At 33.6% G+C, this 12,407-nt stretch overlaps 2 protein-coding genes across 2 annotated transcripts in view; one reads left to right on the top strand and one right to left on the bottom strand.

Annotated features, from left to right (window-relative positions):
* Positions 1-11,944, bottom strand: part of LOC111059115 (vacuolar protein sorting-associated protein 13A) — a 93,796-nt gene extending 81,852 nt beyond the window's left edge. Inside the window, exon 1 of the mRNA XM_039432290.1 lies at positions 11,531-11,944. The gene's annotated coding sequence lies outside the window, so the exon portion shown is untranslated. The remainder of the gene's footprint in view (positions 1-11,530) is intronic.
* On the top strand, positions 4,028-5,035 carry LOC120352170. The gene has a single exon (XM_039431867.1). The coding sequence runs from the start codon at positions 4,028-4,030 to the stop codon at positions 5,033-5,035; it is 1,008 nt and encodes a 335-aa protein (XP_039287801.1).
* Positions 11,945-12,407: the final 463 nt, after the last annotated feature.

Raw genomic sequence — 12,407 nt, 5'->3', positions numbered from 1 at the left:
CAGTTGAACGAATACCTAAATTTAAAACGTCTGAAAATATAACATTCAAGAGTGCAATTCAACTTCTGATTGCAATCGATTTCTATAAAACAATTTACAATACAGAAATACCCATGGAGATAGAGATAAATTGCCACATATTGTTTCCACAAGGAAAGAAGTAAGTTTGAAAACTTTAAAATGAAGAATTTTTAATCTTCGTCACTATCAATGTGAGCATCCAATACAATACATCTATTGCGAGACAAAGTTGTAACAGATTGTTACAACGAAAACTGTTACAGATTTCCAACGAGAATAAGGAACAATTGAAAGTTACAACCGAAACTTTTCATGGTTCCGGAGGCAGCTTGTTCGCAATTTACAATTTTCAAGCCACACTAAACCTCTTTTAGTCCCACATCCAAGCGAGACCGTATATACTCGTTAGGAAATTTAATTAGTAATCTGATAGAGCAGGCGTGAGGGAGTGGGGGGGGGTGACAGTGGCTTCTCCCAACGGTCCCGGCGTATTAGAAGCAGCCACAATATTTCACGTCAGTTAATTAATAAAGCACGATGGAATTCGGTTTTAGGATGAGGCTGACACTAAATACGTTACACAAAGATGGACGGCTCCTTGGGGAAACCAAGATTAGAATGTGTGGTGCAATAAAAAATTGCATGTACTAGTAATTGAAATTACAATAATAGAGTGAGAAAATCTTTTTTTATAGCTCACTAGGTAGGCCTACCTTCTCGATAATAGCATACAATATTAATTCCAAACAACACAATTTGTTCAATGAACACTGGACTATTAATAAGATGCTTAGTACTAACGTGTTGAAGACTATTGTAATCATATTGTAGTAACATCAATAAAACATGTTGAAATAATTTTCAAGCTTATTGAAATTGATAGATTTGAATAGAATTGAAAATAATTCGAATTTACTTTCTATATTGACTGGGTATGATTGTCCCATGTAGGAGAGAATTCATTGCGAGATGTGTCTAACAGGTACCCACTTCAAGCTACATTCGATGAGTGACTTATAACTGACATTCGATAAGCTAGGCACTCTACTGACTTCTTATGAAGTCTACTGAATATAGTGCAATTACAAGTAGAAACAGATGCTGAAGAAAAAGGACCTTGGAAGGATTTCTCAAGTCCAATGACTACTAACTTCACCAATTGACAGATTACTAACTTAAAGTATGATTTTGTCACCTTTCAATTTAATTTCAAATGAGTTTTCACACATTAGGGATTTTCTGATAAGAGTACTGTAAGTTGTGGGTCAATTTCAGTAATACTAATTCAATAAACTTATACAATGATTTCAATACATTATTCACGTCTTTTTTGTGTGTTTCTTTCATCTACACTTTATCTGTTAGTAAGATAGAAATGTTGTGACCTATAAAGCACATCTGGACTGACTACACAGAGCAGTATGCAACTCATTTGTTTGGCAAGTGGATGTGAGAGCAACATGACCGTCTTGAGTGGTCTGCTAGTTATCCCCTAATACGATGCGCATCTCATTTCCACCTCTTTTAACAGCGCACTTCGCTACTGTACTATATCAAAACATCACACTACAAAATCCTCATCTTACAAATACCGTACTATGGATAACCATATTATTTACGTAGACTACATTCAAACTTTTACCGATACGGGTCTCATCAAACCTATATTCGATTGAATGAACCTTGATTATTGGAACAGAATGAAAAACTACAACTTCTCCAACTGTTCCAAAATAAATTATAAGTTTCGTTGATTTGAGTTACAGTAGCGCTGTAATTTCTTAAAGAAATAAATACATTTCAAAGTTCTATTTTCTTATGCTGTATCAATGAGTTAGAATAAGTTATTTGAAATCAGTGAGCGGAATCATACACTTTTAACTTGAATAGCTTGGATAAGAGATTTGAACTCAATGTTCAGAGTCATATACGTAAATTTTGAATTCTGAAGTAACCTATAAACTTCCTATCAAAATTCGGAAAGTGAAAAGTTTTGGGCTAGGTCTGTTGGTCCTTTATTTGATTTGTATATTATGAAATGTAAATAAATAAATTTTGATTTGTGTATTATCTACATATATATAAAAGCGAAATGGCACTCACTCACTGACTGACTGACTCACTCACTCACTCGCAGAACTAAAAATCTACCGGACCAAAAACGTTCAAATTTGGTAGGTATGTTCAGTTGGCCCTTTAGAGGAGCACGAAGAACGGATTTGGAAAAATTTCCAAACATACGCCCAAAATCTGCGTTTTTCCAGCGTTTTTTAGAGTTTTCTCGGCTTTATCGAGAACAAATGAACAGAAAATGTTCAAATTTAGTACATAAGCTAGGGTGTAATAATGTTGTGTTAGAAGGAATTTGAAATAACGCCAAAGATACGCCCAAAATTAGCGGTGTTTTGCGTTTTCTCAGTTCTTTCATCAAGTAATAGACAGAAAATGTTCAAATTTGGTACAGAGGTTTAGCTAGGGTCTAAAAATTTTGTGATGAGGTGACTTTAATATTTCATCAAATATACGCCCAAAATCAACGTTTTTCTCAGCTTTTCTGCGTTTTCTCACCTTTTTCAATAATTGATGGAAATAAATTTTTAAAAAAATCAGTACAAAGGTGTAGCTGAGGTGGAAGAATTTTGTTCGTCAAAGATATGCCGATATAGTAACAGGTGTTTTTACCAGCGTTTTTCTACGTTTTCTCAAATTTTCGAGATCAAATTGACATAAAACGTTCAAATTCGGTACAGAGGTTCCGCTGAGTTCTACAAATTGAGAGGCCTACAATATTTCGCCTATGATATATGCTCAAAACTGGCGTTTTTCAACGTTTTTCTAGATTATTAGCTTTCTCATTATCTTGAAAAATGCAGGCGAGCGAAGCGAGCCCGCTTTTCTCATTTTTGGACGATCCAGTCGGGGGTCCAGGGGGCGGAGCCCCCTGGCTAGACGGATATGGCGAGTGAAGCGAGCCTGACGGCTAGTGAAATGTATATAACTAAATAAAGTTATTTGAATTCAGTGAGCAGAGTCACATTCTTTCACATTAATGTAAAAATACTTGAAGCTTTTATTTTTCAAAAACTTGAAACAGAGTTTCAAAAATACATAAAAAAGCTTTTATTATGTATAAAAGCTTTAAAGCTATAAGCATTATTATGTATAGCTTTAAAGCTTTGAAGCTATAAAGCTTTTATTATGTATTATACATTAAAAGCTTTTATTTAATTTAGCTCCTTCTATCACATTCTTTCACATTAATGCAAAAATACTTGAAGCTTTTATTTTTCAAAAACTTGAAACAGAGTTTCAAAAATACATAAAAAAGCTTTTATTATGTATAAAAGCTTTAAAGCTATAAGCTTTATTATTTATAGCTTCAAAGCTATAAAGCTTTTATTATGTATTATACATTAAAAGCTTTTATTTCATTTATCTCCTTCTATCACATTCTTTCACATTAATGCAAAAATACTTGAAGCTTTTATTTTTCAAAAACTTGAAACAGAGTTTCAAAAATACATAAAAAAGCTTTTATTATGTATAAAAGCTTTAAAGCTATAAGCATTATTATGTATAGCTTTAAAGCTTTGAAGCTATAAAGCTTTTATTATGTATTATGCATTAAAAGCTTTTATTTAATTTTTGCATTATTATGTATAGCTTTAAAGCTTTGAAGCTATAAAGCTTTTATTATGTATTATGCATTAAAAGCTTTTATTTAATTTAGCTCCTTCTATCACATTCTTTCACATTAATGCAAAAATACTTGAAGCTTTTATTTTTCAAAAACTTGAAACAGAGTTTCAAAAATACATAAAAAAGCTTTTATTTATAACTAATTATAATATAGATGAGTAGACGATTAGCAATCGAGCGAGAAGGTTGTGTCTGTTCCGAGCTCTCTTATCGTTATCGCTTCCTTCCATTCCGAACAACTTTTATTCTGTTTGTTTCAACGTTGAATTTAGTGAAAGTATTCAGTTAAATATCCAAGTTTAGTGTAATGTCGTGCCACACGTGCAGTAAATCTGTGAGATCGAGCAACGATGCAGTCACCTGTTGCGACTGCAACAACAAATTTCACGGCAACTGTGTCGGTTTGAAAACGGGCGACCTCAAGTATATAACCGACAACAAAAAGACATGGAGGTGTGAATCCTGTACCAGAGAGAAGAGAAGGAGTATCGCTTTCGAGACTTCCATGTCTTCGGACGACATCTCGCTGAAACAAGTGGTCCAGATGATTAGCGAAGTACGAGCAGACATCCGACGAATGGAACTAGATTTGGGAAAATCCATAGATTCGTGTCATGAAGACGTGGCAGATATCCTTCATAAGTTTGAAAAACAGGAGAAGCAGCTTGCACTATGCCTTGAAAAAATTGATTCTCAGGCGTTAGAAATCAATATCCTGAAAAAACAAAATCATAACCTACAACGAGCTGTATCCGATCTCCAGCAGTATACGCGCTCCAACTGCCTCGAGCTACACAACTATCCACAGGAAAAGAACGAGGACTTGATCGGTGTAGTGAAATCTGTGAGCAAGGCGTTAGGACATGAGCTTACGGATATGCAAATTGACAATTGTCACCGCCTCCCAACGCGCGATCAAAAAAAAACTCCGCCGATTATTATCAAACTCACAAGGAGAATTGACAAAGAGGAAATTCTACGAAGGCGCCGAGTGAAGAGAGATTTTTCGACCCGTCACTTAAATCTTCCTTCCGACATTCCCCTATACGTGAACGAGAGCCTCGCTCCAGAAAGAAGAAAAGTGTTAGCCCTGGCGAAAGTTGCAAAAACTGAAAAAGCGTACAAATACCTATGGATACGAAATGGAAAGATTCTCATGAGGAAAAGTGATGGAAAACCGGTAATATCTCTTGAGACAGTTGATGACCTAGATAAACTGGAAACAACGAAAAGCAAACAGCGTGGTGTAAGTGATGAATCCGTCAATCTAACTGATGCAGGTAATGATGAATCAAGTGTATTAATTAATGAATAACAGTGAATTTATTTACATTAATTTATCTGATCTCATATTGTCGAACTCCTATTTTTCCATTATGAATGACTCATAATAATAGCATAATTTCATGCTTGATTCAAAACATTAGAAGTTTGCGTGAAAATTTTGAACTATTCTCCATTTTTGTGAATAAGTGTACTATAAAACCTACTTGCATAATATTAACAGAAACCTGGATTTACAGTGATGAATCTAACTTGTATCAAATAAGAGGTTATAAATGTTTCACAAATTGTAATGATAACTATAGAGCAGGTGGAGTGGCTGTGTACTTGGACGAAAGTGTGGTAGCTACTGCTGATAAGATTACAATAGTTTCGGCAGACGGTTTGAAAGTTAATCTCACTATTGATAATGTTAAACTGAGCATCATTGCATTGTATAGATTTCATTCATTGCCTAGGAATTTGTTCTTTGATGAGATAAAAGTTTTGCTATCAGCGTTAGGAAATGAGGAAAATGTTATCTTCACCGGTGATATAAATATCGACCTTCTTGAAGATGACATACAAACTGAAGAGTACAACTTTATTATGTCAAGCTTTGGATTCATGTCATATGTGAATGAGCCCACACGAATTTCTAACACATCAAATACATGCATAGATCACCTTTTCTTTAGATATACAGCCACTAAAAATAGTTTCAATCCAACAACTAATGTTTGCAATAACGGAATTACCGACCACTGCACTATTGAATTATATCTTAACCTATGTACAAATAGACTAAATCAGTCATTATCTCAGGCTAGGAATAACAAGAAAATTAGGAAGATTGATTATCAAGCGCTTTCCATCAGGCTACAAGAGGTTGACTGGACTAGCGTTTATAATCAATCACAGGTAGACCTTGCTTTCAATCAGTTTATCGAAATTTTTAAGGATTGTATCAATGCTGTTAGCTCTGATAAACTCATAAAGGCGCGGAAATTAAACGAACACAAACCGTGGCTGACCTCCAATTTACTAAATCGAGTTGAAATAAAAAATAAACTGTATAAAAAAACAAAAAAACAACCACATAATATCAGATTAAATAATCACTACAAACAATACAGAGATAAATTAAAAGCTGATATAGACGATTCCAAAAGTAAATATTTTCAGGATACATTTAACAATTTGGGAGGTAACTCTAAAGATAGCTGGAAATTGTTAAATTCATTAATCGGGGAAAATAAAAGCGACGAGAAAATAAAGCAAATTGTCAATAATAATGGGGAAGCGATCGAGGACGAGGTTGGAATTGCCGATGAACTCAATAAACACTTTGCTCTAGTATCATCCACAAGAAATGCTTTAGATGGGGAGGGCCCTCTGGAACCAAGGAATTCAGAATTAGTAGACAAGCTATTTCCTCAACAAGTAAAATATCCAGGTTCGATGGTCTTTTTTCCTATTACAGTCTCAGAGGTCAAAGCAACAGCCATGTCAATGAAATCAAGAAAAGCTCCTGGATTTGACAATATTAGAGCTGAGTTGTTGAAGAGTATGATAGAACACCTGGCTGACGTACTGACGTATTTATATAATCTAAGTCTGAGCTCTGGTATTTACCCTACACAACTAAAAACTGCAATAATCATACCATTATTCAAATCAGGAGATAGAAAAAACCCCAACAACTATAGACCCATTGCACTTTTGTCAGTTTTTGCCAAATTATTGGAAAGGCTGGTACGAGTTAGGCTAGTTAGTTTCTTATCAAAGAATAAATTTTTCAGTAAAAATCAATTCGGTTTTCAGAAAGGACGTAACACTGAAGATGCTATGCTCAAACTAACGTCAGAAATATACAATGGTGTGAATAATAGTAAAAAATGTGCAAGTTTATTTATTGATATAAGGAAGGCATATGACACAGTAGAACATAAAATTCTAATAAATAAAATGAATAACGCCGGCATAAGGGGAGTATGTAACAAATGGTTTGCAAGTTTCCTTGCGGACAGATCGCAGCAAGTGAGAGTAGGTGACGCATTAAGCTCCAAGAGATACTCATCCTGTGGCGTTCCGCAGGGATCAGGATTATCAGCCGAATTATTCCTGATCTATATAAATGATTTGTGCGAAGGAAACCTTATTGGATCGCTGACAGCATTTGCTGATGACACAGCTCTGAGCTACTGCGCTGAAACTAAGACTCAGCTGACCCAAATGATTACAAGCGATGTACGCCGTTTGAACCTGTGGTTTCAAATTAACTCCCTCGAGATCAACGCTAAAAAGTCAAAAATTATCGTCTTCCAACTAAAATCTAAAGCAGAAAACACACAACCTCTAGCTATTCCCTCTCATACCGATAAGTGCAAAAATCTTGACATAGACTGCAACTGTGACAGAATTGAGGAGTCTGAGTCTGTAAAATACTTAGGCGTAATAATCGATTCCAAGCTCAGCTGGGCACACCACATACAAAAATTGAGAGAAGAGTTAAGGGTGACATGTAGAAAATTATATTTCATCCGCAAACTCTGCCCTAAGCACTTGCTGAGAACGCTATATTTTGCACTTGTCGAGAGCAGGCTGCAATACGGAATAACGGTTTGGGGAGGTGCATACTTTTCTGTTTTAAAACCAATCTTAACTGGGCAAAAATACATAATTCGCACTATAGCAAACAAACCTCGCTTAACAAGTTCACTGCCGCTGTTCAGGGAATGGGGCCTTTTGCCTTTGAGATACCTGTACTTCTATAAAGTATTACTAACTTTTTACAATAGGAGTGGACACCTTGTCAATCCACGGCGGGAAACTTGTGGACTCCGTTCAGCGGGAAGTCTACTTCCCCCAAAACCAAACAAAGAATGCTTTCGTAGATTTTATTCCTATGTAGCCCCTAAAATATTCAACAACATACCAATCGTGGCAAGAAAGCAAACATGCTATCTAAAACTCAAAAAAGAAATTAAAAAATGGCTGTTAACAATGGATGAGATCGAAGACCTATTTAAAAAAAATATTTATATATACAAGCTGTATTATTTAAGTATTTTTCAAGCTAGTATATATAATTTCATATTTTAAAAACCCTATGGAAGATAATAATATAGCTATCCAAAAAATGAACAATCTCAAACTAATAAGTACAGTAGGTTCAATAAGTCTCAATCAAAAGTTTCTGGAATATAGTAATGATATTTATGGAGTGAAAATTATTAATCATACACACACACAAACACACACAAACACACACAAACACACCAACACACTAAAAATTCAAATAAATTTATTTACCATAAAAGTAATAACAAATAAATAAATGAGAGCAAATTGTGTCCTTGCTGGAGTAATCGATAAGTCGATTAGTGTTTGAATATAATGTTGGCGCCTCAAATACTATACAGATTAATGGGGTACTTCAAGATTTGAGATGAGGTTCAGCATAGAACTGGGACGAGTTGTTTACTGGTTGTTTCTCAACACAATTGGCAGCCATGTTTATGGGATAGTTTGCTGTTAGACTTCTTCATCAGAAAGGCGTGGCCTGGAAGCTTTTAATGGAATGAGAACGCTATAAGAAAAGTGATAAAGGCTGAGCAGACAAATTGTGACAATGTTATTTAGGAGCTATGTCATGACACAAGTAATTGATTCAAGAGGAAGATTACAATCAAATCAATTCAAATTTGTATTGCCTTACAAAAAATATTCACAAATGAATACAGATTACAAAAAGAAATATTTTAGAATAAGAAGTATAATTTTTTTAACATAATAATATACTAATTCGGCGAAACCAGCAAAACCACTGTTTGAGTGCCGGTGACGAGTACCAAAACAGAAAATGATACTATTACTTCCAATAGAAAAACTTTGATTCAACAAGGTAAGCTAAACTATAATAGTATAAGTATACAATTCAATCAAGGTGAAAGTGGGGAAAACACAAATATATATACTGTATGTAAGTTTGATGGCAATACTAGAGAAAAAAAATCAAATTGTGTTGTGAATTAGGTGAAAAACATTTGTTGATTTAATCCAATCAATTATTTTTTGTACTTTATTTAGTGATGCTATCGAAAATTAAATTTTCGGGTAACAGGTTAATCAATTTATTTACTACATAGGGGAACTGTCTACGGCATACTATTAGGTCTGTCCTGGAAACACGGTAATTTGATGGCGATCTGAAATTGTAAGCTGGAAAGTATGGAGTGAAAGTATTTTTGGATCTATTGATATAAAGTATTAAATTTTTTATATAGAGTTGTCTCACTGTCAGAACCGGGAATTATTCATAAAGTAAGTGACTGTGATATCGTCTCGGCCTTTGGAGAGCAGCTTTTAGTATGTGCCTCTGAATCACACATATTTTATTGAAATGAGTGTCTAAGGCACTCCCCAAACCCTTATACCATACTGAAATATGGATTGGGCATAAGCTGAATAGACCATCATCAATAATTTTAAATTTCCAACACTGCTCAATCTGTAGAATTTGTGAACAATATATTTCATTTTTTACACATATTATCAATATGTGCATTCCACTTCAGATGTTGATCTATTAAAACACCTAGATATTTAACTTCTCTCACGTTTGTCAGTGATCGACATAAATATACAGTCCCTAACAACAAAATCTGAGTCTGACGGACTACTCCTTTCAGCACAGCTAAACGAATGAATTTTAATTCCACCATTTAACATTTCCGCAGGGATGGAATTTATTGTAGGCGAGAAAGTCATATATACGCTTTCCTTTACAATCACTTTCCTTTTAAATGGATATTTATTTACCTCTTTGCTGATACCATTTAAATAGTTTTACTAGTAGGATCATGACTTTTGAATAATACTTATGAGAGGAAGAAAATACTTCTTCCCAGAAAATATAAGGGATTCTCAGTCTATAGGACTATGGGGTGAATGAATGGTTGCTAGCGAGATGCATATATAGTCATTTGAAGGCTGATATAGTTGTAGCCTATAGTAGTATCAATATACTATATGAAGGCTGATTAATCTTTTAATTGATATTTTAAATTATTATGAATATTGTTTGTATGAAGTTATGTATAATTATTATGTGTATTGAAATATGTATAACGATTGTCAGTGTTATTTTAAAATAGCCTATGGCAAGTATTTATTAAATGAATAAGATATTTCCTAATGCTTTAATTTGTACTGAAAAGGAATTGGGTCTTTTTTCCTATATTGCAGTAGAACAACTCTACTTCTTGGTACTTGTATCATCAAGTACAACTAGAATAATCTTGCTAAAGGATCTCATTCTTGCTAGAATAATCTTGTTGTGGCGATCAACTTCGTTTTAAGCTCAATTCGTATTTTTGAGTAGTTGAGCTTGCAACTCTACATTAATTCCAATAGTTAATTACTTCTGCTTAACGTACTGATATCCGCTTTAATTTGATTTCAATTCTAAATTGTTTTGTTATAATTATTGATGATTATAGTATTAGTAATATTTTTAAGATTGGATTGGCCTACACAATAACCAATCAAATAAATTAAATATTAATTGAAATTTAATCTGAGGAAATATATTTAAAATTTAAGGGAAATTGATGGTAATGCTACAAGTGATATTTAAAGTTGATTACTATTATTAAAGGAGAGTATGAATTATAATATGAGGTATATTATGTTTAATAACACACAATCAGCAATGTTATGAGCTTGAGCAGACACGGTATGTCTGAAGATACCATTAGAAGAATTTAAAGTGGAAAACAGTGTTGGAAAAATGTTTATAACTCCACCCTAATTGATAGATTATTTATTGTAGGCTAACATTTCTTGTAAGAAACAATGAAATTTATAACTTAATTTATAAATATATTACTCTTATATTCTACCACATTGACAAATATAGCCTAATATTGTATGAAGATTTTAATACATTATTTATAAGATCTACTCTATTTGTGACAAAAATAGTTTCTCATTTGAAATACTTCAATTTGGTTGCAGTTAGTCTTCAGCATATTCAAGCGATCAAACATAAGGCATCGAAAATAATAGATGCTTCCTTGGAGAAAATTTAAACCAATTATAGAATATTATTCAATTATAATAAATTATCCATAGGATGGAAGATTGTTTTGGTACAGGAATTCCAATAAGGAGGAAATTTCATTTTAAGACTTCAGAGGTTTCTTGGTAGAAATAAAAAATCGAAAGGGGAAGCGCTAATCTCGATCACAATTTACATCACACATCTTAAGTTATTGGATTTCTCATTACAAAGTGGGATTCAGTCAATCAATCAATTCATATTGGAGTCACCAGATTGACTAACCTTAACATTTTTAGACAAAATGCACAAATATCAAGTATTTATTGATTATCATAAATAGAATGAATATTTATAAATTAACCAATTTATTTCATTGTAATAATATATTTGTAATGAGTTTATGAAAACTATAAATAAAAACTATACGGTAATCAAAATCATGCGACCAAAAAATTATTTGGAACATATGGTTTCACTCACGAAGGAGTAAAAGTTGATAGAGTCAACTCACTGGAAGTATTCACGAGTTTAGTTTCATATCTCACATATTTATCACTGAGAGAAAAAGACAAATATTACACCAGTTTCCTACATTTTAGAGAGAATAGAACCGCCAAGAGAGAAGATTTTCTAGCGCGAGAGAGCTTTCCTTGTACACGAACCGTCAGGGGCTCCCGTGTATTGATCAGTTTCCCCGCACTGGCAGACTAGGCCACTCATCACTGTGTTGAGCCAGCCAGGCTGGCTATTTTAAGGGAAATTTCCTGGCAACCACCCCCGAAAATTTCCCTTTTCTTATTTGCACAGCTATAAGCCTCATCCACTCTCAAAATTGCGTGACAACGTCGATAGAAAAGTCAGTAAATATTTGATCAGCAATTAAAGAGAAGTCAAGCTATGACGGAGTTGAAGAAGATACCACCCACATTTTGACTCACCGTTTTTTAACCACAGTTAAAAGGGAAGCACATTGAATAAGTAAACCTGTGTTGTGGATCATTAATTATAGTGGTTGCTGGCCATGACGGTAGTCAAAATGTTAAGGAGTAGCTTGTTAACTTGATTCCCAAAAGAATCTGGTTTGTTTGATAAAAAAGAATTAGTAAATAAGAGATTATATTTTTCAATTAAAATTTATAGGGTAAAACTGATAGTTCGGATTTTCTATTTCTATAAAACTTAGATGTACTAAGCAAACGTAAGCCATTTCTATAATAAATTTAGCGTGACAAACTAACGTAAAATATATATGTGGGAATAACCTTTTCCCCTAAGCCTGGTATGAGTCTGGAGTCAAACATAATCATGTGAAACAATAAATAATTGAAGAATATGAACGATATGGAAGAGACAAAAT

This window comes from Nilaparvata lugens, chromosome 7, assembly GCF_014356525.2.
Source record: "Nilaparvata lugens isolate BPH chromosome 7, ASM1435652v1, whole genome shotgun sequence".
Lineage (NCBI taxonomy): Eukaryota > Metazoa > Arthropoda > Insecta > Hemiptera > Delphacidae > Nilaparvata > Nilaparvata lugens.
Note: the sequence above shows the minus strand (reverse complement) of the source record. Positions and strands in the feature narration are given on the sequence as shown.

Coding starts and splice junctions, on each gene's coding strand:
- LOC120352170 (XM_039431867.1), top strand. CDS start 4,028: ATGTCGTGCCACACGTGCAGTAAATCTGTGAGATCGAGCAACGATGCA.